The sequence below is a fragment of the Heloderma suspectum genome, chromosome 1 (genome assembly GCF_057233095.1).
Source record: "Heloderma suspectum isolate Gila_16-S chromosome 1, 16-S_ref, whole genome shotgun sequence".
In the NCBI taxonomy this organism is placed as follows: domain Eukaryota; kingdom Metazoa; phylum Chordata; class Lepidosauria; order Squamata; family Helodermatidae; genus Heloderma; species Heloderma suspectum.
Genome location: NC_139458.1, coordinates 121,336,191 through 121,358,113, shown reverse-complemented (window position 1 = coordinate 121,358,113; position 21,923 = coordinate 121,336,191). Strand labels below are relative to the sequence as shown.

Here is a 21,923-nt window from a genome sequence, read left to right as displayed (position 1 = left end):
TACTCAGGCCACCTCCCCCCCAATTCAGTTGGAGCTCTCAGAAGCACCTGGTGAGCTCACAGCCACTCAGGATAAAGGGCAGCCTTCCTGCAGCCCACTTACCTCTTAGCCTCTGTCTCCTTTGTCTCCTCTACCACTGCAACTCCCCTGGCCAACTCCCGTTTGCTCCCCTGTTCGCTTGCTCTCTGGGAGCTTGCTTGCTTCTGTAGTCCCTGGACCAGCTGGAGCAGCTTGCTCTGCTCTCATTGTTGGCCTCCTCTGAACCCTCTCCAGTTTGTCTGCATCCTTCAAGTGTGGCTGGCGCCCAGAATTGGGCACAGTACTCAAAATGAGGCCTAACCAGTGCTGAGTAGAGAGGATTTGTTACATTTGTATCCCACCCAATAAACAAAGTTAATGAATGCTACCTGCATTTCTGCATGTTAAATGCAAAGATTCATTTAACATCAAATCAGGGCCAGTCCTACCATTAGATGTAGTGAAGCAATCACCTCAGGTGGCAGCTCTTCTCTATTGGACAGAGCTGTGTATGCCATGCAACCTGCCCTGACTAAAATAACCTCCTGGCTGTGGTGTGGTGGAGGACACTGTTCCATTGCCAATGTTGAAGTAAGATTCAACAGCCAGTTCAGCTGGTTTCTGTATAAGGAATGGGGGCAGGATGCCATCTTGTCTTCGCCGTAGGCAGCAAATCTCCACCCGCCCCCGCTTCGCTAATCTGACTCTCAGTGGGTTTGTCTTCTGGATAAGTGCGTAAGATTGCTCTGCATGCTGACCTTGCAGGATTTTCTGTTGCCTGCACAGTAGGAGCAGAGGCACTGTGTAGTGTTTGATGTATCTGATAAGGGGGATACTTCCCCAGTTCTCAGAAGCAGCGGGAGAGCGGGATAATAGTGCAGGCATCAGTGTTTAACCAAATCGCGCACATATTTGCCGATACAGGATTTGCATTCCAGTCACAATCCAGTGGGAGCTGCAATGTGCGCGCGCGCGCATCGTTCTGTTTATAAACGTTTGAGGAAAGAGGCAGAATGTTTTCGTTACTTTTTTTTTTTTTAATGGATTTTTAATTCATGAGCAACCCCCACTTCCCTTCTCCCTGTATCCCAACCTCCCCACCCGTTCCCCCCTTGTTTTCTCTATACAGGGAGGGGATCTGTCTCCTCGCCCACGATTAGACACGATGCCTTTGTGCGTGTGAGATTCTGAGAGGCCGGGAGAGGGCGCTGCTGTGGCTGAGAGAGGCCGCTCCGCTGAGATGCCGCGTAGGAAAACGTCGTGGCTGCGCCGCGGGAAGCTGAGGCGGCCCGTGGCAGCCTCGCTGTCGCTTCTGGGCGGGGAGAGGGAGGCCTCTCCTGGAGAGGGGCGGCCTGAGGCGTCTCGTGGCACGCGCTGAAGCCTCTTCCGCGGCTGCGGGGCGGGGAAGGGTCGTCGTCGTCCCCCGGCTCTCACGGGCGCGGCCTGACGGTGCTCACAGGCCGCTTTGGTCCCCGGGGCGGAAGGCGGGGATGGATGTGGGGAGGCGGAGCCGTTAGGGGACAAACCAGCAGCCGTCCAGGGCCTGCCACGGGGCGGGCGGGAAGAGTTCAGTTGCGTAGGGCTAAAGCGGAAACGGGGCGGAGAATCCGGATTGCATCACTCGCTGCGGGGTATAGGCTCTTGGGGGAGCGGGGTGCGGGGCGAGATTTTGCTGTGGGTACAGAAAGAGGGTTCAGTGCGCGCGCGCGCGTAGATTTCCTACGGAGGGACGCTCCTGTCGAGTATTTCGGGTTACCGGGGATTTCCCCAGGACTAAATTCGATGCAGAGCTGAGCCCCATAACTTGTTTTCAGTGCCACAGCTCAGCCAGGGAAACACATGCAGTAATTTTTTTTTTTAAAAAAAGGGTTTTCCTTTTGACGATACGTGCCCCCCGGCCCCGGGACAGAGAAAGAGTATGTCTCCTTCTGAGGTTTGAGCCCCAGCAGCTGTCATATTAAGCGGGTGACATTTTACAAATTAAGCAAGTGAAGTCCCCCTCCCCCATTTAATTTTTTAGATCTGTATTGCATTGCCCTTGTATCCATTCTTTTGTGTTTGTCTGCAGTTGAACATCTTGAGCCGACCTGGCCTTTCCTAGGGAGTAGAGAGGACTGTTTGGAAATGTTCCTTCAGGATAATCCTTTTCAGTAGAGTAGATGTTGCTAGCTCTAAATCCAACGGTACACCCCAACCACTATGAGCTCTTTAAAATAGTGAGCTTGGATCACCCCACCCACCCAGGGTGTTGAAGAAAACGGAGGCTAAGCAAATAGCAGATGTATGTGTGCACATGTTTGCTTTGTTTTCATATTGTTATTTCTTACATGCTGTGGGGAGTGTGCATTCTTCTGGGGCCCACCACTACACCCCACAACATATAGGGTTTTCGCAGGCTTGTCAACATCTGAACTGGCTTTAGAGGCTTTGATGAAGGGCACAAGTTCTTACTGTTGGGGAGGAGAGCATTGCAAGGCTTTGCTTTTAGAGTGAAAGGAGGCACAAGTGGCATGTGCATACATATGTTGGCAAATAAAGTTAAGGCATCTTGTCTTACCTTATTCATGGGCTGGTTTGGGGGAAGAAGCAGGGCTGGGATGAGCCTTTGCTATTCTAAAATATCTTGTTGTTTGTTCTCCCTTTAGGAGCTGATATTTTATTTTATTTTTTGTCCAGCAGTTGGATTGGATTATTTGAATATGGACAGGAATCCATCACCACCCTCTAGCGATTCAGAGGAGGAGGTAGTGGTTGCTGGTGATTCCATTGGAAATACAGTCTATAGCAAGCACTGGCTATTTGGCATCCTTACAAAACTAATTGAGGTATGCTAAATGTGCTGCTAATCTGTCTCAGTTGGAACAGTTGAGAATTCTGTAATATGAAACTAACAAGGACCAAACTAGATGTGAGGGTGGCAAATAGATGGTTTGCATAATCGCCACAGTCCAGCATGGCTTATTTAAGCCACGGTGGGTTGTGACACATGCTGGTGGCCAATTTAAATATTCAAGCCATGGTGGGCTGCTGTGGCTTATCATGGCATCTGAACCTGGCGAGGGTGGGTTGTTGGGGTGGTTAACAAACCACCCACAACTTTAAAACAGCCCATGGGTTCTGTGTGGTTAACCACCCCAACAACCCACCCTTGTCAGGTTCGAACATCATGGTAAGCCATGGTGACTGTCCACTGCAGCTTGAATATTTAAAAGGGCCAGGGTGGCATGCACTGCAACCCACCTGCAGTGGGTTCATGCAAACCCGGTCAACATGTTGCCTAGATTATCAGTGTTGTACAACATTTAAAAATGCTTTAAAATAATTGTGTATGTGTAAAATAGTGTATCTTTATAGCCTCTTAAAAGGTAAATCTTTTCCCATAGATTATAAGGAGCTTAGGTGCTACCTGCCTGGTGTTGAAACTGTTTTTTTAATGATACTGAAGGCCTAGTTATTTATTATTGTTACTCAAATTTATATACCACTTTCAACAGAGGTATCAAAGCGGCGAACATAAAGTGCAATGACATCAAAACAATAATAAAAACAACACTATATGAATTAATCAGCAGTAAAACCTTGCACTCTCCTGTGTACTACAAACCGTAGCTGGCTGGGTCACACTTCAGGGAAAACCTGTGTAAAGAAATGAGTTTTGAGAAGATGTCTATACGTTGGAACTGGGGGTGGGGGGGCTGTCTAATGTCAATCGATAAAGTTCTACAGAGGGTGGGTACTGAAACACTAAACGCTCTACTGGAAGTGGGACCCTTAGAAGAGATTGCAGAGATGAGGCAGGGACGTAAAAGATGAGCCTGCTTTCAAACCTGTGCTGTGTTCCTGCCTCTTATTTATTTCTTGCCATGGTCTGTAGGCTGTTTCAATCATATTATGCCAGTGCTTTTTCATCTACACTGGCTGCCAGTCCATTCCTGGTCCCAATTTAAAATGTTGGTTTTAACCTATTAAGTCCTAAATATCTTGGGAACAGGCTACCTGAAGGACCGCCTCCTTCCATATTTACCTACCCAGACCCTAAGGTCACCTTCAGAGGCCCTTGCCAAGGTGCCCCCACCAAGTAAGGTTTGGCAAATGGTTACAAGAAAGGGGGCCTTTTTAGTGGTGGTGCCCTGATTGTGGCATACCCTTCCCAGAGAGGCTCATCCGGCACCTATGTTGTGGACCTTTCAGCACCAGGTAAAGAACGTGTTATTCTCCCGGGTGTTTTATGAGTTCTCTAAGGTCATTTTAATATTGTTTTAAGGCCTTTTAAGATCCCCAATATTTAAGTTCCTCCTGTGGGAATTGTTATTTTGACTGGTTTTATTTATTCAGTTTGTACTGTGAGAGGTACCATATTTTCCGGCGTATAAGACGACTTCTTAAACCAGGAAAATCTTCTCAAAAGTCGGGGGCCGTCTTATACGCCGGGTGTCGTCTTATAGGGTGGGTGCTGAAACTTCCGAGCCAGACTGGAGAATCTGCGGTCGCCGCATATGGTGGGGGGAGCTCAAAAACGGCTGCGGCCGCATCCCCGCCGTATGCGGTGACTGTATGAAAGCAGCAAGGGCGGTGCTGTACAAGTATGGTAGAAGAAAATCCACTCACCAGGATTCGTGGAAAGAAGTGACTTAACGCGGTCCCGATGACGAGGTGAGGGGGCGCCTCACCGGGAAGGTGTAAGTGAAGGGCGGAGCAAGCTGCAGGCGTCCGGGACGCCCAGGGTATGGAAAAAAGAGGCGTGTTTGCGCTACCGCTCTGATAGTCTTGGAGACAGGGATGGCTGGGCAGGCAGGGAGAGCTGACCAATCCAAGCAGGCTTTGTGTACAACAACCAGCCAATCGCCAGAAAGGTACATCGCTTGCCGTGATATTTTAACTGGAAAAGTTGGGGGTCGTCTTATACGCCGGAAAATACGGTATGTATTTGATGTTTAGGTTTTAGTGTTTCTATTGTAAATTGCATGAAAGAGAGCAACATTGATTGGAACAGACATTTGATTTTAAAATTGGGCATTGACAATATTCAGAAGTGATAGTCCACCTACAATTTTGACTTGGTAGTAAGGTTTCACTGAGCTTAGTGGGATTTGCTTCCTAGTAAGTGTGCATGAGATCACAACTCTAGTGTCACTTTAAAGAAACACTTATTGTGCTACTTTGGCTCCTTTATCAATGTGTTATTTTATTCTCTTTGGAAGGTTATAAGCTCTAAGAAGGATGATTCTGAGTTGAACAATGTGGAAGAACAGATGGAATTGGATGAAGATATGGAAAATGACATTTGCAAAGTATGGGACATGTCTATGGATAAGGTATTGGCCATTTTTTAATATTTTGTAGTGTATTGAAATTACGTGGGAATGTGCTTGTTAAAGGGCACAATCGTATGCATGTTTAGACAGAAAAAAGTCCTACAACTCCCAGCATGGCTGGCTGGAGAATGCTGGGAATTGCAGACGTTTTTCTGTCTAAACATGCATAGGATTGTGCCCAAAGAGTGAAAATGTGCATAGCTAGTATTGCCTAGGAACAGAGTCCAGTTGCCAAAATATTTCAGCTGTGGTACTGTGCTCTATTTTGAGTTTTTAGCACAGTCATAGTAATTTGGGTTGAAGAGGGGTTCGTTGCCCTAATTTTTTTTAAGGTTAGGTGAAGAATTTGGAATACCTTTTAAAATATACATTTAGTGTGCAACCCTATGGCCGCTAGTCAGCGGCTAGATGGCCATAGGATAGGTCGGTTCCGAGGAACCGCTCCACCCCTTCCTGTGCTGCCTTGTAGGCAGCATGGATCAGCTCCGTGCTCCGCGCTTGTAAGAGTAGCACAGAGCAGTGAAAACAGGGTGTTCTTGGGGGCGGTGGGGGGCGGAAGTGCCGTTCCGATGCTTCCTATGCGTCGTCTGGTGTCCGTCCCGCCCCTGCTCCAACTTCCCGTGGCTAGACAGCTGAAATTGGCTCTCCAGCTGTGAATGCAGGGTGGCTGAAGCACGGAGGGGACGATCCCCTCTGTGTTGCTCCTGCCCTGCATTGGATGGGCGGTTGCCTCCAAGTTCGGAGGCAGCTGCCTATCCCGGTAGGATTGAGCTGTTAGAGGTCTTGATAGACAGGGGGCTCTGACCTCAGAGCCCTCCATCTATCCAGCGCCTTATTGGCAAGAGCCAGCCAGGACAGGAGGGGGACAGGTTTTTACAGCCTCCTGTTCCCCCAATTTTATTTTTTTCAGCTAGATGGGCCTCTCGGTGGGTGGGGACAGAAATCAAGAGCCATGTCTCTCCTTCCCCCTCTCCTCCCACCATCCAGCCTCCTTTTCTCCCTCCAACCCTCTTCCGAGGTTGCTGGTGTGACCTCACAGAGGAGCTTCTGTGGAGTTTTCCATGGGAGGTGGGGGGTCCCCTCCTGAGGTGATAGCTGTTTCTATAGCTTCTGGGTGCGAGGAGGGATCTGCAGTATCCTATGACCCATGGGACACCCAGGGACCATAGAATTGCTCTGTTAATGCAGGAAGGCTTCAACTGAAATGATTTGAAGATAGGGTGGAATTGCTATTGGACTTATTTTTAGAATTGACAAGTTGCATACCATGAGAGTGTATGTTAAAAACGTCTTGTCTGTCGCAGATCTTCTATGAATCTTGGGAACCATTGGGCAGTTAACAGCAGGCGGCGTTTATTTGGGAATAAATTGAAACTTAATGTCTTTCTTATACATCTTTCATAACTTGTAACAGTTTATTCAAAGATGGAATCAAATGTTTTTGTATCATGGAGATATGCACTTGGATGTCACAGACTGGAGTAGTAAGGATGTAGTAAAATACACTTGAATGACAAGCTTTCAACCATAGTAGATAACTGAAGGCACAATCCTATGCATGTTTAGACAGAAAAAAATCCTACAACTTTCAGAATGCCCCAGCCAGCCATGCTGCCTGGGGAATACTGGGAACTGCACGACTTTTTTTGCCTAAACATTCGTAAGATTGCGCCCCAAGACTGTAGAAAATAGCTACTTACAGTTAAGTAAAAATAGTAGTTGCTGGAATCTGAATGAGAGAAGGGCCTACTTTTTAAAAGAGATTTAATTCTCCATTTCTCATGTAACTGTTATTCACACATGATTTTCTTATTTTCAGGATGTTGCTTTATTTCTACAAGAGTTTAATGCTCCTGATATATTTATGGGTGTATTTGCGAAGTCTAAGTGTCCTCGGCTTACTGTAAGTCCTGTTCTGAATTTGTGCTCTGTTTATTAATAATGCTTTCTGCTTTTTATCTTTCTCATGCCATATGTAGGTAGAGGCCTTGGGCTCTGTGGTATGGGAGGTACTCTGTGGTATGGGAGGGACCCCAAAAGATCCCAGACAGCCCCAGCTCTAGAATTCCCTTCCATGAGCTGTTCATTTATCTTCCTCTGTGGTGTTATGAGCAAAGACTATTTTGGGAGATATAACAAAAACGGGGCTATCGTTACCTTTCTCTCTTCGTGCTGTTTTTGCTGTATTTGCATCTGGTGTGTGTTATTTTTATTTTACCTTAGGTGATGTTATGTTAATATGTATTTTTATGTTAATATTTTAAGTTTTAGGAACTGAAATCCCAAAGGAGCGCAAATTGAAAAGTGGTATACAAATCAGTAAATCAGCCTTCCAGCGAACAGAGATTTTCTGGGAAACTTGTTTTGTTTTGTTTTTTATTTTATTATATTTATTATCTTGCTTCTCTGCTAAGATGGGCTTCCAAAGCAGCATGCAATTAAAATCCAGTCAATGCTACAATATAATTAGGGAAATATTGATGTGTTGTGTGTGTGTGTTGGGGGTGGGGGGCTGGTCTATTCTGGCTCCTGGAAGTTGGTGATGCAATCCAGGTTCCAGGCTCTTCCCTCCAGAGGGAGGAGGGGGAGATCGACACAGGAACTGGCTGATGGTAAAGATACCGACTCGCAAAAGGAGACGTTCTGTTGATCTGCACTTTTCTGTCCCCTGGCAGTTGGTGATATATATCTATATGCTGAGATGTATTATTGTGCAAAGGTTTGATTTTTGTGGGAAAGAGAGTGCCTAATTAGTTAAATGTGCTACTAAAACTTGAAGCATCTGGATCTGGCCTCTATCAGAGAAGAAGACAGGGCTAATCTTCTCTCTGCTCTGACCCCATATGGCTGTTGAAAGTCAAGTGAGGTAGGGGTGTGTGTGTGTGTGTGTGTGTGTTGCCAGAGACAAACAATGAAGGGGTATAATTCTCTGAATCATTTTGTCCATATTACCATTTTTTTTGTTAGTAATTATTTTTCTTCTTAGGTAGCTTTATACTATAGTCAATCTCTGTGTGCTTAATGTTACTATATTTGGCATTTCAGGAAATCTGTGTGGGAATACTGGGTAATATGGCCTGTTGTCAAGACATATGCATGTCCATGAGTAAAAATGAAAATCTTGGGTAAGTGGCATTTTATTCTTGATTTCTTAATTTTTATGAAATAGTAAATGTGGATTAGGAAAGGAATCAAAAATAAAACTGCCAGTATCATACCACCTTTATACAAACGTATTGTGCAACCACACTAGGAATACTGTGTACTGCACAGTTCTGGTCACCGCACCTAAAAAAAGGATATTATAGAATTAGAAAAAGTGCAGAAAAGGACAAAGGCTGGAGCAATTCCCCTATGAGGAAATGTTACCATTTCTGGGATTGTTTAGCTTAGAAAAAAGGCGAGTAAGGGGAGACATGATAGAGGTGTACAAAATTACGCAAAATTATGGTGTGGAGAATATGGATAGGGAGACATTTTTCTCCCTCTCTCATAATACTAGAACCTGTGCTACTTCCATGAATCTGATTGGTGGGAGATTCAGGACAGATAAAAGGAGGTATTTTGTCACACATAGTTAAACTATGGAATTCACTTCCACAGGATGTGGTGATGGCCACCAATTTGGATGGCTTTAAAAGGGGACTGGACAAATCATAGAGGATCAGGCTATCAATGGCTGCTAGTCCTGATGGCTGCATACAATCTCCAGTGTCAGAGGCAGCATGCCTATGTACACCAGTTGCTGAGAAACACAACTTGGAGTGTGCTATGACACTCATGTCCTACTTGGGGCTTTCCCACAGACAGCTGGTTGGCCACTGAACAGAATGCTGGACAAGATGGACCCTTGGTCTGATCCAGCATGGCTCTCCTTATGTTCTTAGGATTAAGCACACCAACTTCTTCAGACTCCAGTTTCTTCTCTTATTGCTATTAAAGCCATATTGATGCACACAAGCTGTTTGTAGAGTGAAAGGAAAACAAATTCCTGGTGTTAGCATTTGTAAAATTGGAGAAGAGCATAAGTCATAATAAGGGCGAGAGGACATAAGATAACTCAAGAAGTCTTTGAGTCTGGCGAGGTAAAAGCTATAGTGATAGCTCACTGGACTGGCAGAGGTCAAAGTCAGAATGGAATAGTCAATAATTGAGAAAAAGATAAGATCAATCTAGAATTTATACTCTAAGTTTGGGAGGATACAGAAGGAAGGAGGGATAGCTAGAAGGTACTGAGATAGTTTCTTAAGGGAGCAATCCTATCTAACTTGGAGGCGACTGCCTGTCCAAAGCAAGGCAGGAGAAGCACGGAGGGGATCGTTCCCTCTGCGCTTCTCCTGCCCTGCTTTTTCGGCTAGACAGCTGATTACGGCTGTTTAGCTGCGGGAGGATGGAGTGAGGAAGAAGGCTGCTGTATGACTCATAGGATGTGTTGTACAGGCAGTTACGCTCTCCCCGGAACGCCCCCAGCCACGCCCCTTTCCAGCCTCTTTGTGCTCCTCTTGCGAGCATGGAGCCTCGGAGGCAGCATGGAAGTGAGGGGAGGGCAGTTCTCCAGGAACCAACCTCGGAGCACAGGCTTCGAGGTCGGTTCCTAGAAAACAACATATCCTATGGCCGTCTAGCCACTGTCTAGCAGCCATAGGATTGCTCCCTAAGAAGTGGAGAAATAATGGAATGTTTGAAAGGTGCTTGTTTGAAGGACAACAACAGCAAAGAGGAAATGAAGAAAATAAGATTCAGGTTGAAAGTAAGGATAAAAGAGGAGAATACTATTTTAGTAAATTAGAGATAGGAGGTGATCAAGTGGTAGTATGGAAGACAGTTGAGCAGGACTGGAAGGAAGAGTCCAGGTAGCTAGTGTAAATTTAGTCTTTGAAAGGTTAGGAAGAACTTCTACAGAAAAAGAGTTATAGAATAGAACATGCCCTGGGTAAAATCTTGGGTGGAGAAGAAATGGCAAGGTTGCTTGGGTCCCTGTCTGAGTAGACATTATCGATCAAGGTAAAACATAAATATATGGTGGACATTAGTCCAGATTTGAGACTTTTAAATGGTGGGATAGTGAAATGCTGAATTTTAATGGTTTTGAAAGATAGTTTTTTTAGGGTGTGTTCAGATGTACTTATCACAGGAGCTGATGAATCTTTTTTTCCTCTGGTGGGGCAAGCCCAGCTCCTCCCTGCCTTCATGCTGCAGTTGACAGTCATATTTCCTGGCTTTGAATACTGTTAGTTTTTGTTGCAGGTGAGCTGCAGCATGGCTTTTCAGTGGTCTCTCATAAGGAGTATAAACATTTTTTGATAAATGTATGTTCTTATAAAGCATTGGGGACACCTATTCATGTATCGTCCCAATGCTCCATTTGGTGCATGGAACAGTTGTTTGGATCCTGGGCAATTTATTATGTTCTATTAGATGTTTTAGCTTTTCTCTCTGAGAGAGAGTAGTGGCTATGTAATTGACAAAGACAGTTTATTCTTTAATTGGAGAAGAGCCATAGCTGAGTGGTAGTTTTTGCTTGCAGAAAGTCCCAGGTTCAGTCCCTGGCATCTGCAGATAGTGCAGGAAAATCTCCTGCCTGAAACCCTGGAGAGCCACTGCCAATCAGTGTAGACAATACTGGGCTAGGTGAATCAATGGCCTGACTCTGTGTAAGGCAGCTTCCTATGTTCCCACTCCCTCATCTATCCACCGTAGCTTGTAGATGCTCTGGCAGCAAATTTGTCACACTCTTCGGCAACAAGCACACTGTTGCTGCTATGGAATTGTTAAATACTAGCAGAACATCTAGGTACATGTTCTTCGTCCTAAGTAGTTTGTGGATCCAGGCCTAAATGCCCTTGCTAAAGATTGCTTAGCAAATTTGTATAGAAACAGGAACTCCAAACCAGATTGACAGGCTGGTGCCCTTTGTGCCCGAATCACCCTTACTTTAAGGTGTTGTAGTAACATATGCCCCATTACTGTACCTGCTCTCTATGTTTGCAGCTACAAATATTAGAGATATGCGTTCAGGAGATGGTGGTGTGTGTTTGGACAAAGTTTGAGAAAACGTGATGGCAAATTAATTCTCACTGTCTCCTCTTTTATAAGATGTTTAGTTGACATTTGCAGCGTGTTGTCACTTTTTCAGACAAATGGTGCTGCAGCGTTTATGTGATTCTGATTCCCCAACTCTGCTTGAAACAAGCAGGTAAGCAATTTTGTTAAAATATCTCAGCAAAAAGTGCTGTTAGGTATTGAGTACTAATGCATGTAAATAAAGGATTAGTTTGTTCCCTTTTTATTTTCTAAATTAGGGCTTTGATCCTATGTATACTTACTTAGGAGTAACTACTATTGAACTCAGTAGAACTTCCTTCCCAGGCTTCCTGATTCTTACTCTTCCCCTATCTAAATTTCACATTTGAATTAAATTCACTCCTTGAATGTCATTTTTTTATTTTAATTGTATATCTAAAAGACTTATGCCTCATTTACACTTGTACAAGAAAAAAATAGCATTGCAATCCTATACATGTTTACTCAGAAATAAGTTTCATGGAGTTGTGTGGCTTACTCCTGGGTATTTATAGGATTGCATCCTGAATCTGGTTTTCTTTAAAATTCCATGCCAATGAAGTTTGCATTTTTTCTTTAGGTTGTTGTTGACTTGCCTTTGCCAATCTGAAGTGGCCAGTATTTGGGTGGAAAGAATCCGAGGAAGTCCATCAGTTTATGACTGTATCTGTTTTATCATGTCTAGTTCTACAAATGGTAGGCTACCAAATAATTTGAGCATTGATCTTGTCAGACACAAGGTTTTATCAAAAAGGGTACAATCATCTCTGAAATGCAGGTTGGCGTGATTCCCAGTGTGTTTTGAAGAACTCTATATCAAGGGAATTTAAAAAATATTCCTTACTAAAATTTTGTTCTATTTTTTTTTAAAATAAGGAATATAGAAATGTTTCCCAGAATAAAGAGTTCTTCAAAATACATTGGGAATCATGCCAACCAGTGCAGCTGTTTTTGTGTTTGGTGTCTTTTTACCTATGGCTCCTACATGGGCATAGAACTTTCACATGGAAGGATCTCTATAAAGTTCAGCAGAGCCCTGTTTCATCTCTCACATCTATGGGTGCCTGTGTTTGTGCACTGAGAGGGGCAGGGAGGATAGAGACAGGCTTCTGTTGAGTCTATGGCATTCCTCCGTGCTGGGTGTATGCAGGGAAGAATCATATCCTAACTAAAGTAAACTTCATGAGTACCCCAAATGCCTGGATTTGTGAATTTAATTAGACTTACTTTTGAAAGATATACATGTGCTATAGAGAGTTTTAAAAGGAAAGCATAGGAGCATGCATATTTTTGCTTTGCAGCTCTACCAGGTGCAGGTTCTCTGCTCCCCCCCCCCCCCGCCCCACACACACACTTTTTAAAAAGTGCATGGAACTTGAAGATCATTTAGGGTGCAACCCTGCTACCCGCTAGACAGAAGCCTCTGATGCCAGCAAGTGGGAGGGAGTGACGGAGGCTATTTTTGATTCTTGGTCCTCCTTTTAAATTTTTTCCACTAGATGGTTCCCTAGTTCCCTCCCCAGGGAACTCCGTCATGCCCCCTCTTTAATGAGCTTCCGTCGTGCATTAAAAACATGGTTGTTCAGGCAGGCATTTGGGGTGGGTTAGGGTATTTAAAAAAAAAAATTTATGGTAAAATTTTATTGTTTTAAATTGTTTTATGGGGGTTGTACATCGCCCAGAGTGGCTGGGTGACCAGTCAGATGGGCGATTAATAAATTTAATAAATAAATAAATAAATAAATGGGCCTCTGAGCCCATCTAGTGGATTGCGCTGATGTGGGTGAGCCCAGGGCTGGAGAAGCCACAAGATACAGCAAATCCTGGCCTCTCTTCCTCCTACCCTGCCCACCAGCATGTCTCCTTTTCCTCTCCCTGTCCTTACTTGAGGTTGTGATACCGACTTTGGAAGAGGAGTTGCTGTAGAACTTCCTGCAATGGCTCGGATGGGGGTGGGGATGAAGATTCAAATGGGAGTTTTCATGTCCATGGTTATAGCTCTGACTGGTTTTGGAGGTGAAAATCCCCAGTATCCTATGGCCCCTCAGTCTTTGTCTAGGGGCCATAGGATTGCACTCTTACATCTTGTCTTAAAATTAGAATTACATATCCTCATCTTAACAGTTGTCAGTAAGGCTTAAGCTATAGGTCTCAGTATTCTGATATGGAAGTTAAGTGAAAATCGTCTGAACTCGTGTGCTTAATTTTTTTAGATTACACCCTATTGTATTTAAGATCATGGTATTGGCCTGCTGTTCAGAACTCCATAGAGTGCACAGGCTTACTGCTGAATACCAGATTTAGGGGTTGTGGCCACAAACTCCTCAGCCCATTTTAAGTGTTATGTTGTAATCTCTGGAAATCTAGTCACTGCTACAGCTCAGAGACCTGAGGAAGAAATGCAAGGTGCATGAGGGTGGGGGGAGGAAAGAAAGAGGAAGGAAGTAGGTAGTGAACATTGTTTTTAGAGGTTATCTCTACTTTGGTCATTGGGTACAATATTTACTTATTTAAAAAACTCTCTATCTTACCTTCCCACTTCAAAAGTCCTCAAAGCAACTTATATCAAAATTAAATCGCAATAATGAATATAACCAAAGGAAGCCGTAATAAAATAAATATTTAAAGCATTTTTTAAAGTTTTGCTTTCTAAGAAGTGACCCAAAGTGAATTTTGTGAGGTATTAGTTCATCAGTCTTTAAATTACGTTTAAACTTTGTTACAGTGGAGTTGCTGGTGAAAGTGGGTGAAGTGGTCGATAAATTATTTGACTTGGATGAAGAATTAATGTTGAACTGGATTAAAAAAGGTTCTCATCAGTCAGTGGAGCAGCCTACAGATGATCCTACAGATGAGCTTCCAGATTTTAAGATTGTACCCTGTCTGCTTGAAGCTGCAAAACAAGTCTGGTATGTCTAAGTCTGTATATACATGGATGCATATGATGCAATATTACAGCTCCTCCACACTGCAGTAATTCTGAATAGAATTAACCAAAAATTTTAAAAATTGACCAAATATATCTGTTCATATCCCTGTTTAGTGCCATTGATTTATTACATTTTTATCCCACCTTTATCCAAGAAGCTCGGGGCAGAGTACTTCTTCCCCACTTCCCATTTTATCATTACATCAACCCTGTGAAGTAGGTTAGGCTGACTGGTCCAAGGTCAGTCAATGAGCCTCATGATGTGTGGGAATTTGGACTCAAGTTTCTCACTCTACTAACTAAATCACATTAGCTTTCATGGTTTGAAAAGGTGGTTTTCAGAAGGTTCTTTGAAGCCGCTTCCATAAAGAATTTCTTAGGAATTCGCAGGAAAGAAAAAAATATCTGCATTAAGAATACTGGGGATATTTTATTAGTAGATGCTTTTTTTGGTATGCTTGTACTGAGTTATGGATATCTAAAATGCTCTTGAAAAAGTTTCATAGGAGTGTCAGTCTTTGGAAATAGCTGAACCACAAAGTTTGCTGCAGAAGGAAGCTCATCTGCTGTGACCTTTAGTGTCAGGAGCGCCCTACCTGCCTCTTGCAGTCCCCACCAATAGCCAACTCAGGACACAGACGACGAGGAATTCTTTCCAAGACTTTATTCTTTTATTACTTTATGACTCTTTCAGAATACTAGTTGCTAGCGCCAAAGCAAGGAACAGCACTGGGGAAAGATAGCTGAGTAGCCTAAGCTCCAGGTAAGGCAGTTGGTCCCTGTTTGAAGGAGAATCATGGGAAGACCCTGAACTTATGGGCTAGGGAGAGATCCTCCCTCTTTCCCTTGGGTCTTCGGGACGCGACCATTGTTTGCGCAGCAAACGAGCGCTACGCCTCCTTTCAGCGCTCTCCATCTGTCGTCGCTCCCTGCGTCTGCGCCGAGCGTCCAGCAAACCCCCCTCCAGCACTCTCTCACTGCCAGGGTCTCTATCTCTCCCAGGAATGCTGGCCGGAGGAATCTCTGCCAGCTGCTGTGCTTGTGAGAGATGAGTGAGCTCCTCTCCCACGGAGTGCTGTTCCTCCTCAGAATCAGAACTGCTCTGGGGCTCTGTAGGCTCAGTTTCCACCCTGACATTTAGTACCTTACTGATTCTGCAGCTCTTTTCTGTTATATGCAACTTGAGCTGCCTGTCCAACTTGGGTACCAATCACAATTGAGTCTTCTGCGCTTCCTTTTTCTGCTACTGACATGTCAGGCAATAGAGAGAAGTAGAGCTCAGGCTACAGTGCTCCATTTCCAGGACATAGAGGCTGCTTGCAGTCTCATCTTGTGTATTGCACAGTATGGCCTAGATGCTACTGTGTCATAGTAGCATAGTCTACCTACGTCCCCAATCATAGGAACACCAAGTAGCATCGATATTTGTATCTATAATAGGAATATGCCTCTGTCTGCCTCCCTGTAGACTTATACTTAATGGTGGAGGTGTGTTATGTTCACCTAAGCATGGAAAAAGTGAACACACCCAAACAAAAATTGCTTTTTCAATTTAAATATCACTGGAAATGGAAACCTGAATAACAGTTTCAGTTTAGCCAGCTTGGGAGTCATTGACTGAGAGGGGTTAGATAGAAATACTTTAATAAATACATTTTACATCCACACAAAGATTTCTTGGTAATAGTTCTAAACAAAATTTGTAATTCTTTACTGCAGCTCAGATAACAATTCAGAAGGACTTGATGTTTATATGCATATCCTACAGCTGCTCACTACAGTGGATGAAGGCATTCAAACAATTGGTAATATTTTTGAATTGCGCGTGTATTGTGACTGTGTATCTGTAAAGAGTCTTTGGATAAAGATTTTTTTCCATATGTTGACTTATTGACCTTTTTTCCCATTCTCAAGTACATTCTCCTGATAGCGGAAAAGAAACTTGGAGTTTGCTGTATAATCTTCTTTGCCATGAACTCTGCCAGCCAGATGATCCACCAATTATTGTTCAAGAACAGAAGACTGTGTTAGCTTCAATTTTATCTGTCTTATCGGCCATCTTTGCTTCACAGACTGAGCAGGATTATGTCAAGATGGGGAAAAGCAAGTGTTTTTTTTACTTATTACAAGAGTTAAAATTTTAGGAAATATGCTCTAAGGATTTTGGAGTGTAAGGGTTTTATAAAGGGGAAAAATGGCTTTCGGGGGTACAGTATATGTCACAGTGATGATGGGGAATGAGCAAAATTTACAGGAATGTGCTCTGTGTGGGCCATAACTGTGTGACTTCCCAGAATGTGTTAACTTGCCATGTTGGCCTGACTCTCTTCCCCTTTTAATGGCTTATGTTCCTTTGGGGATGGGGGTGTGATGACTATTTTGATCCCTGAACATTCATTATTATTTATTATAAATCATGTAAAGGCACACTTTAATTTTCTATCGAAGTCTTCACATGTCAAAACCTCTTGCTCTCTCTGCTACAGGAGAGCTCCCCCTTGCCATTAATCTATAAAGTTTGTTTTTACTTGCTTTATATGTCAGATATGCCTCTAATTGAAAGCTTAATTAGAGTCCTACAAAACATGGATGAATGTGGAAAGAGATCTATAGACAGCTCCAATAAATCCAAGTCAGAGGAGGCTGAGAAGCTGGGAATGACTGAGGAAGATTTCCATTTAAAAATATTAAAGGACATCTGTTGTGAGCTACTCTCCAATATGCTTCAGGAACTATCTAAGGTAAAAATGGTTTAAATCCATGACACAGAAAATACTTTACCCAACTTGCTTTTAGTTTCAGCTTGGTTTTCTCACCAGTGCAGCGATTGCCGTGATCATTTGGAAAAGTTAGTTTTGAAAAGTTTTCCAAGATGTGAGAAATTGATTTTATGATATGTGGTGGACACATTCACAGTTCTGCTTCACCACATCAAAAATAATGGAGAAAGTCTCCTTGTGTGTGGTTGGCTTGCATTTAAAAACAGCTGTGTGAACTGAGACTCTTATTTTGATTTGTGCAACAGTCTGATTAGAAAATGGAGGGAGCAATCCTATGTGGAGAGGCAGTTACCGCCAAACTCAGAGGTCACTGCCTGTCCAATGCAGGGCAGGAGGAGTGCGGAGGGGATCGTCTCCTCTACGCTCCAGCTGCCCTGCATTCACAGCTACACTGTGGACAACTCATAGGAAGCATTGTACCAGCATTTACATGCTCCCCTCCCCGTTCCCGGGAACGCCCCCTTTTGCCCTGCTCTGTGCTGCTCTTCCGGGCCTGGGGCCCAGGGACAGTCCACACTGCCTATGAGGCAACGGGGGAGAGGTGGGGAGGCGGTTCTCCAGGATGCGACCTTGGAGCGCGGGCTCCAAGGTTGGTCCCCAGAAACCGACCAATCCTATGGCCATCTAGCCACTGACTAGCGGCCATAGTATTGCGCCCTTAGTTACTATAAATAGTAGAGAACAAGGTGTTTCTAAGAAGTTAAAACCTATGCGGGATTAATTATTTTCATGAGGCACTTTAATTTATTTTGAGTGAAAGAGAATATACATATGTTCTCTTGTGTTTTAAACACTGGTTTCTTAGTTCCTGTCAGACCTGCAGACCAGACAGAGCATTTATGATATAATACCACTCCTGTGGTAAGGCTGAACCAAATATTCTGGCATCTACATCAGGGTTTTGAGGCGCACATGAAGCTCATGCAAAAACAGCCATCTCCATTCACTTGAATACTGGGTATAGATCTCCATATGCAGAGCTGTTGCTAATATTAAAGTGTTTTGATAACTCCTTGATTATCTGGACTCCATGTATGCATTGGAGTCCCATGGAGCTTTTCCTGAGCACATTGATTTACACTAGTTTTCTAGCACTTGAGTTCCATTGGCAGCATTTTATTAGCTGTACAGTATCACATAAACATATTAATTGATTCAGTTGGGTGTCAACATAAATATGCTGTACTCAAACAAACATACATACATATATGAGAACTAATAATGGTTTGATGTTTTCAGGAAAACATACTGGAGGGGCTCAAGCAAGGTCATTTAAACGAACAGAAATGTTGCTGCACGTTTCAAAACCTTCTCCCTTTGTATTTATCTTCGGTATGTATTGTCTTGGTAATAAGTGAAAAACTGTTTGACTTGACTGTAAGGAAAGAGAGAAACTGTGTTGACAATACAGCATCATCTGAAAGACTAGAGGCCTGCAGTCAAAGATTTGGCTGGGAAATTAACATCAACATGTGAAATCCAGTCCAATCTACCTCTTTCAGCTCTCTAGCATAGTGTCTACCAGCTCTCCAAATTTCTTTTGTTACCAAAGCTTTGGAGTGCTGCTGCCAAAATAAGGGAACTCATCATTGGTGAGGAATCAAACTTTTAGACTGCCAGACAAGGAGGGCAGTAACTGGGGGTCACTCCTCCACAGCACTACTGCAGTCAGCAACCTGATCCTATGAACATAAGCTATGAAGTCAATTCCAATAAGTTTAATGGAACTTAATCCCAAATTAGTGTGCACAGTATTGCAGCCTAACTGTAACCTGGGTGGCTACAGCAGTTCCTATGAATCTGAAAGGAACACAGAAAGAACTAAGACAGCCTGGTGGAGTGTTTGCATGTTTTGCAGTTCTGATGCCTCTGAAGCAATTACTGGCCCAGCCTGCCTGGAATTCAGGAGCCTAAAATTTGGAGGGAAAGATGCAATAATCAGAGCAATGCTTTTCTTCTCACCTGTATTGCTGTACTCCTATGAAGTTAGTATTAAGACATGTACCAAACACCCCACTCTCTAGCCACCATATGCATGTGCTGTTTGTGGCAAGGCTTCATTGCCATAAGCACAATACACTATAGCTAGACTAATTTAGTCTCAATTTATACAAAATGGTGGATACTTTTACATGTCACCACTGAAGTGTGGTTATAGACAACTTGGGCTTTGGATGAATAGCATCTTCAGCCTTGTGGAGAGAGAGCTGTTTCTATCTTTGGTGAATTAAGGTGAACATTGTTGTGCAAGACTCTGATATTTGTACGGGTATGAGAGTCCTCGCCACACTAGCTCTCCATGCGGTTGCGGACATAATAGTCAGTTAATGCTGCCATGAGATAAATGGTTATCTGGATCCACACTGCAAAACCCTGTATCTGTTTTTAATACATAATTTCACAGAGGTGTTCATCTCTTCTTTAAGCCAAAGCAATAATTTATTTCCCACACCTTGGGCATAAATTTATGTACCCAGGATAGCAATCAAAACAGTGAAAGTTTTAGGAAGTATGTCTTCAGTTTCATGGCCACTGTCCACCATATGCATTCACTTACACAAGTGAAGTTGGAAACCTAAGATCAGGAAAGCAATTAGACATTCAAAAAAATAATCATAACTTCAGTAGCATTAGCTAGTGCAGAGTCAGCTAGAATTTTGGAAAGGACTGAAATAATCTGTTTGAGTGGTTCATTAACCTATTCAAGCTGTTTGACTAAATAGTCCGATTCTTTCTGTGAATTCCTGTGTCCCACCTGACTCCGTTCATTGACCTTAGTATTTATTTCCAGGTGGAGAGTTTTCTTGAAGTGCTGCATGAAGCTGATCAGGCCCTCGCTGACAGCTTAGGAAAGAGCTTCCCAACCGTGAAACTCCCAACATAAGAGTGCATGTACTATATTTTCTTGCAGCATGACTTTGAATCTTTCATTCCTGTTTTAAGAAAGCAATGTGTGAAGAATTCAAAAGAATCATATTTCTTTAACTTCCTTGCAAGGAAATTCAAATGTGAATCCTTATTAAACAAGGGTGGAAGTGATGGATATTGGCATGGAAAACAAGCTCTCCTAAAGCCTGTTTTGCATCCACAACTCTACATTTTTAAGGGCTGTATACGAGGTGGGAATACAAACATGTTTTTATATTTTAGTAGCCATTGAGGATGTGGATCTCAACTTTGTTGAAACAATGAACTATGCTTCATCTATTTTGAAATAGTTTGTGTGTTGTTTTTTAAGTGAACAATTCATAGTAATGTTCAGAAATCTTTAAATTTATATTAAAGCTCCCATATGGGAGCCATGCTCTGCTGTCTCCTCGCTACAATTTAGTAGCAACCTTTTTAAAGACATCATTCAGTTTCCTTGTCATAAGGATTTATGAATGCATAATGCATTTTTAAAAGTGAACTCTAAAACTGAAGAATGAATTACATGTCATCATTTTTAGAACATTATGTAGAACATATGTACTTCAGCCCATTTATTCTGTAATCCCTGACTTTACTTTCCTGTTGCTAAATGCAGCTCTGAAAAAAGCTAGGATACAACAGTTCCGGTTCAGATGAATGGGCAATGATTAAATGGTCACCATCTTGTGGTTCTCTTGCCCAACATAACTTGAATGCAGATTATGCAGTTTTCCTAGTCTAACTTGTTGAAACATTAGAAGTAGCATCAAAACTGCACTTCACCTTATATAGTTTCTAGAAGATGGAATTTGAAAAAAAGTGGACCAAATTAGTTTATATTAAATAGAAGGTAGCTAGGTCATGAAGAACAGCTTTTTGATATCAATGCATAAAACACACACAGAGAAATGTTTCAACATTAATTATTGTACTGCTTTAAATTCTGTGTACACTTGACATCCAAACTATTTTTTATGAAAGATATGATATTTGGAGTTATACACAATTCTTTATTAATGTTTAGTTTCTGGAGCGGTGGAATTATATCTTGTGATGGCATTGCTGTTTGCAACTCTTTCTGGCTCTGGAATTTTGAGCCAGAAAAAAATGAATTAAATGGGCCCAAAGGAATGGTATTATGACCAGGATCCAGACTGAAACAAGTGGCTGCTCCACTTGCACATAGGAGCAGCAATGCTTTCCCTTGTAAGCAGCATCCTCCATTCTTCCTCCAAAGCCCCCTTCCAAGATCAAAGATTCCTTTGGAGAGGCAGCACATATGATATGAGGCTGCTGCTAGAAGGCATTTTGCCATTCTCCTGTGTGTGTATGTAGAAGCGACTTTGGATCTCAAATTGTGTTTCTGGCATTTTTTACTAACAACTGCCAATGAGCCTGGTTTTATATGTATATTGGAAATATATTCTTGAAACTAAAGTTACAATAAAGTTTTTATTAAATGCATATGCATGCATGCATATATACACACACCTTCTACAGTGATCTTGTATAAGTAGGGTGTTTTATGTTTATTTGTACATTTTAAAATATTCTGTCACTCAGACCTGCAGTAGATATCCATCCTACGTTATTTTGGAGGAGCATGTGGCTGTAGCTTTAGGAAGTACAGATGAGTATTGGAATGTTAGTTAGAGCTGCACTGAACTGTTGGGAAACGAGCAAAAATGAGGCTTTCTGGGTGCCTCAGTGTTCACCACCACCACCACAGTGTATGTATTTTTGGCACCTGTTCTCTGCTCTTCCTGGCAGCTGCTTCAGCATCATTTTTTAAACAGCAAAACCTATAGTGTTTTTCTTCCTGCTGGCTATAAGTACCCAACCAATCAAGAGATCGTGTGGACTGCATGATGACATGGCACTACATATCCAGTGATGTGGATCCAGTGA

General features: G+C 42.9%; 1 protein-coding gene across 16 annotated transcripts; it reads left to right on the top strand.

Annotated features, from left to right (window-relative positions):
* The first annotated feature begins 1,220 nt into the window (after window positions 1-1,220).
* On the top strand, window positions 1,221-21,479 carry SAAL1 (serum amyloid A like 1). Of its 16 annotated transcripts, none has more exons than XM_084855124.1 (14): window positions 1,221-1,265; window positions 2,087-2,299; window positions 2,695-2,843; window positions 5,220-5,333; window positions 7,153-7,236; window positions 8,379-8,458; window positions 11,470-11,529; window positions 11,977-12,092; window positions 14,122-14,305; window positions 16,045-16,130; window positions 16,240-16,428; window positions 16,870-17,066; window positions 18,345-18,437; window positions 19,897-21,479. In XM_084855124.1, the coding sequence occupies exons 3-14, from the start codon at window positions 2,718-2,720 to the stop codon at window positions 19,987-19,989; spliced, it is 1,422 nt and encodes a 473-aa protein (XP_084711250.1). In that variant the 5' UTR covers window positions 1,221-1,265; window positions 2,087-2,299; window positions 2,695-2,717; the 3' UTR covers window positions 19,990-21,479. The 16 variants fall into 16 exon arrangements, with proteins under 16 accessions (XP_084711250.1, XP_084711237.1, XP_084711216.1 ...); XM_084855111.1 differs by lacking the exon at window positions 1,221-1,265 and adding an exon at window positions 1,337-1,467 and having other exon boundaries at window positions 2,698-2,843; XM_084855090.1 differs by lacking the exon at window positions 1,221-1,265 and adding an exon at window positions 1,337-1,467.
* Window positions 21,480-21,923: the final 444 nt, after the last annotated feature.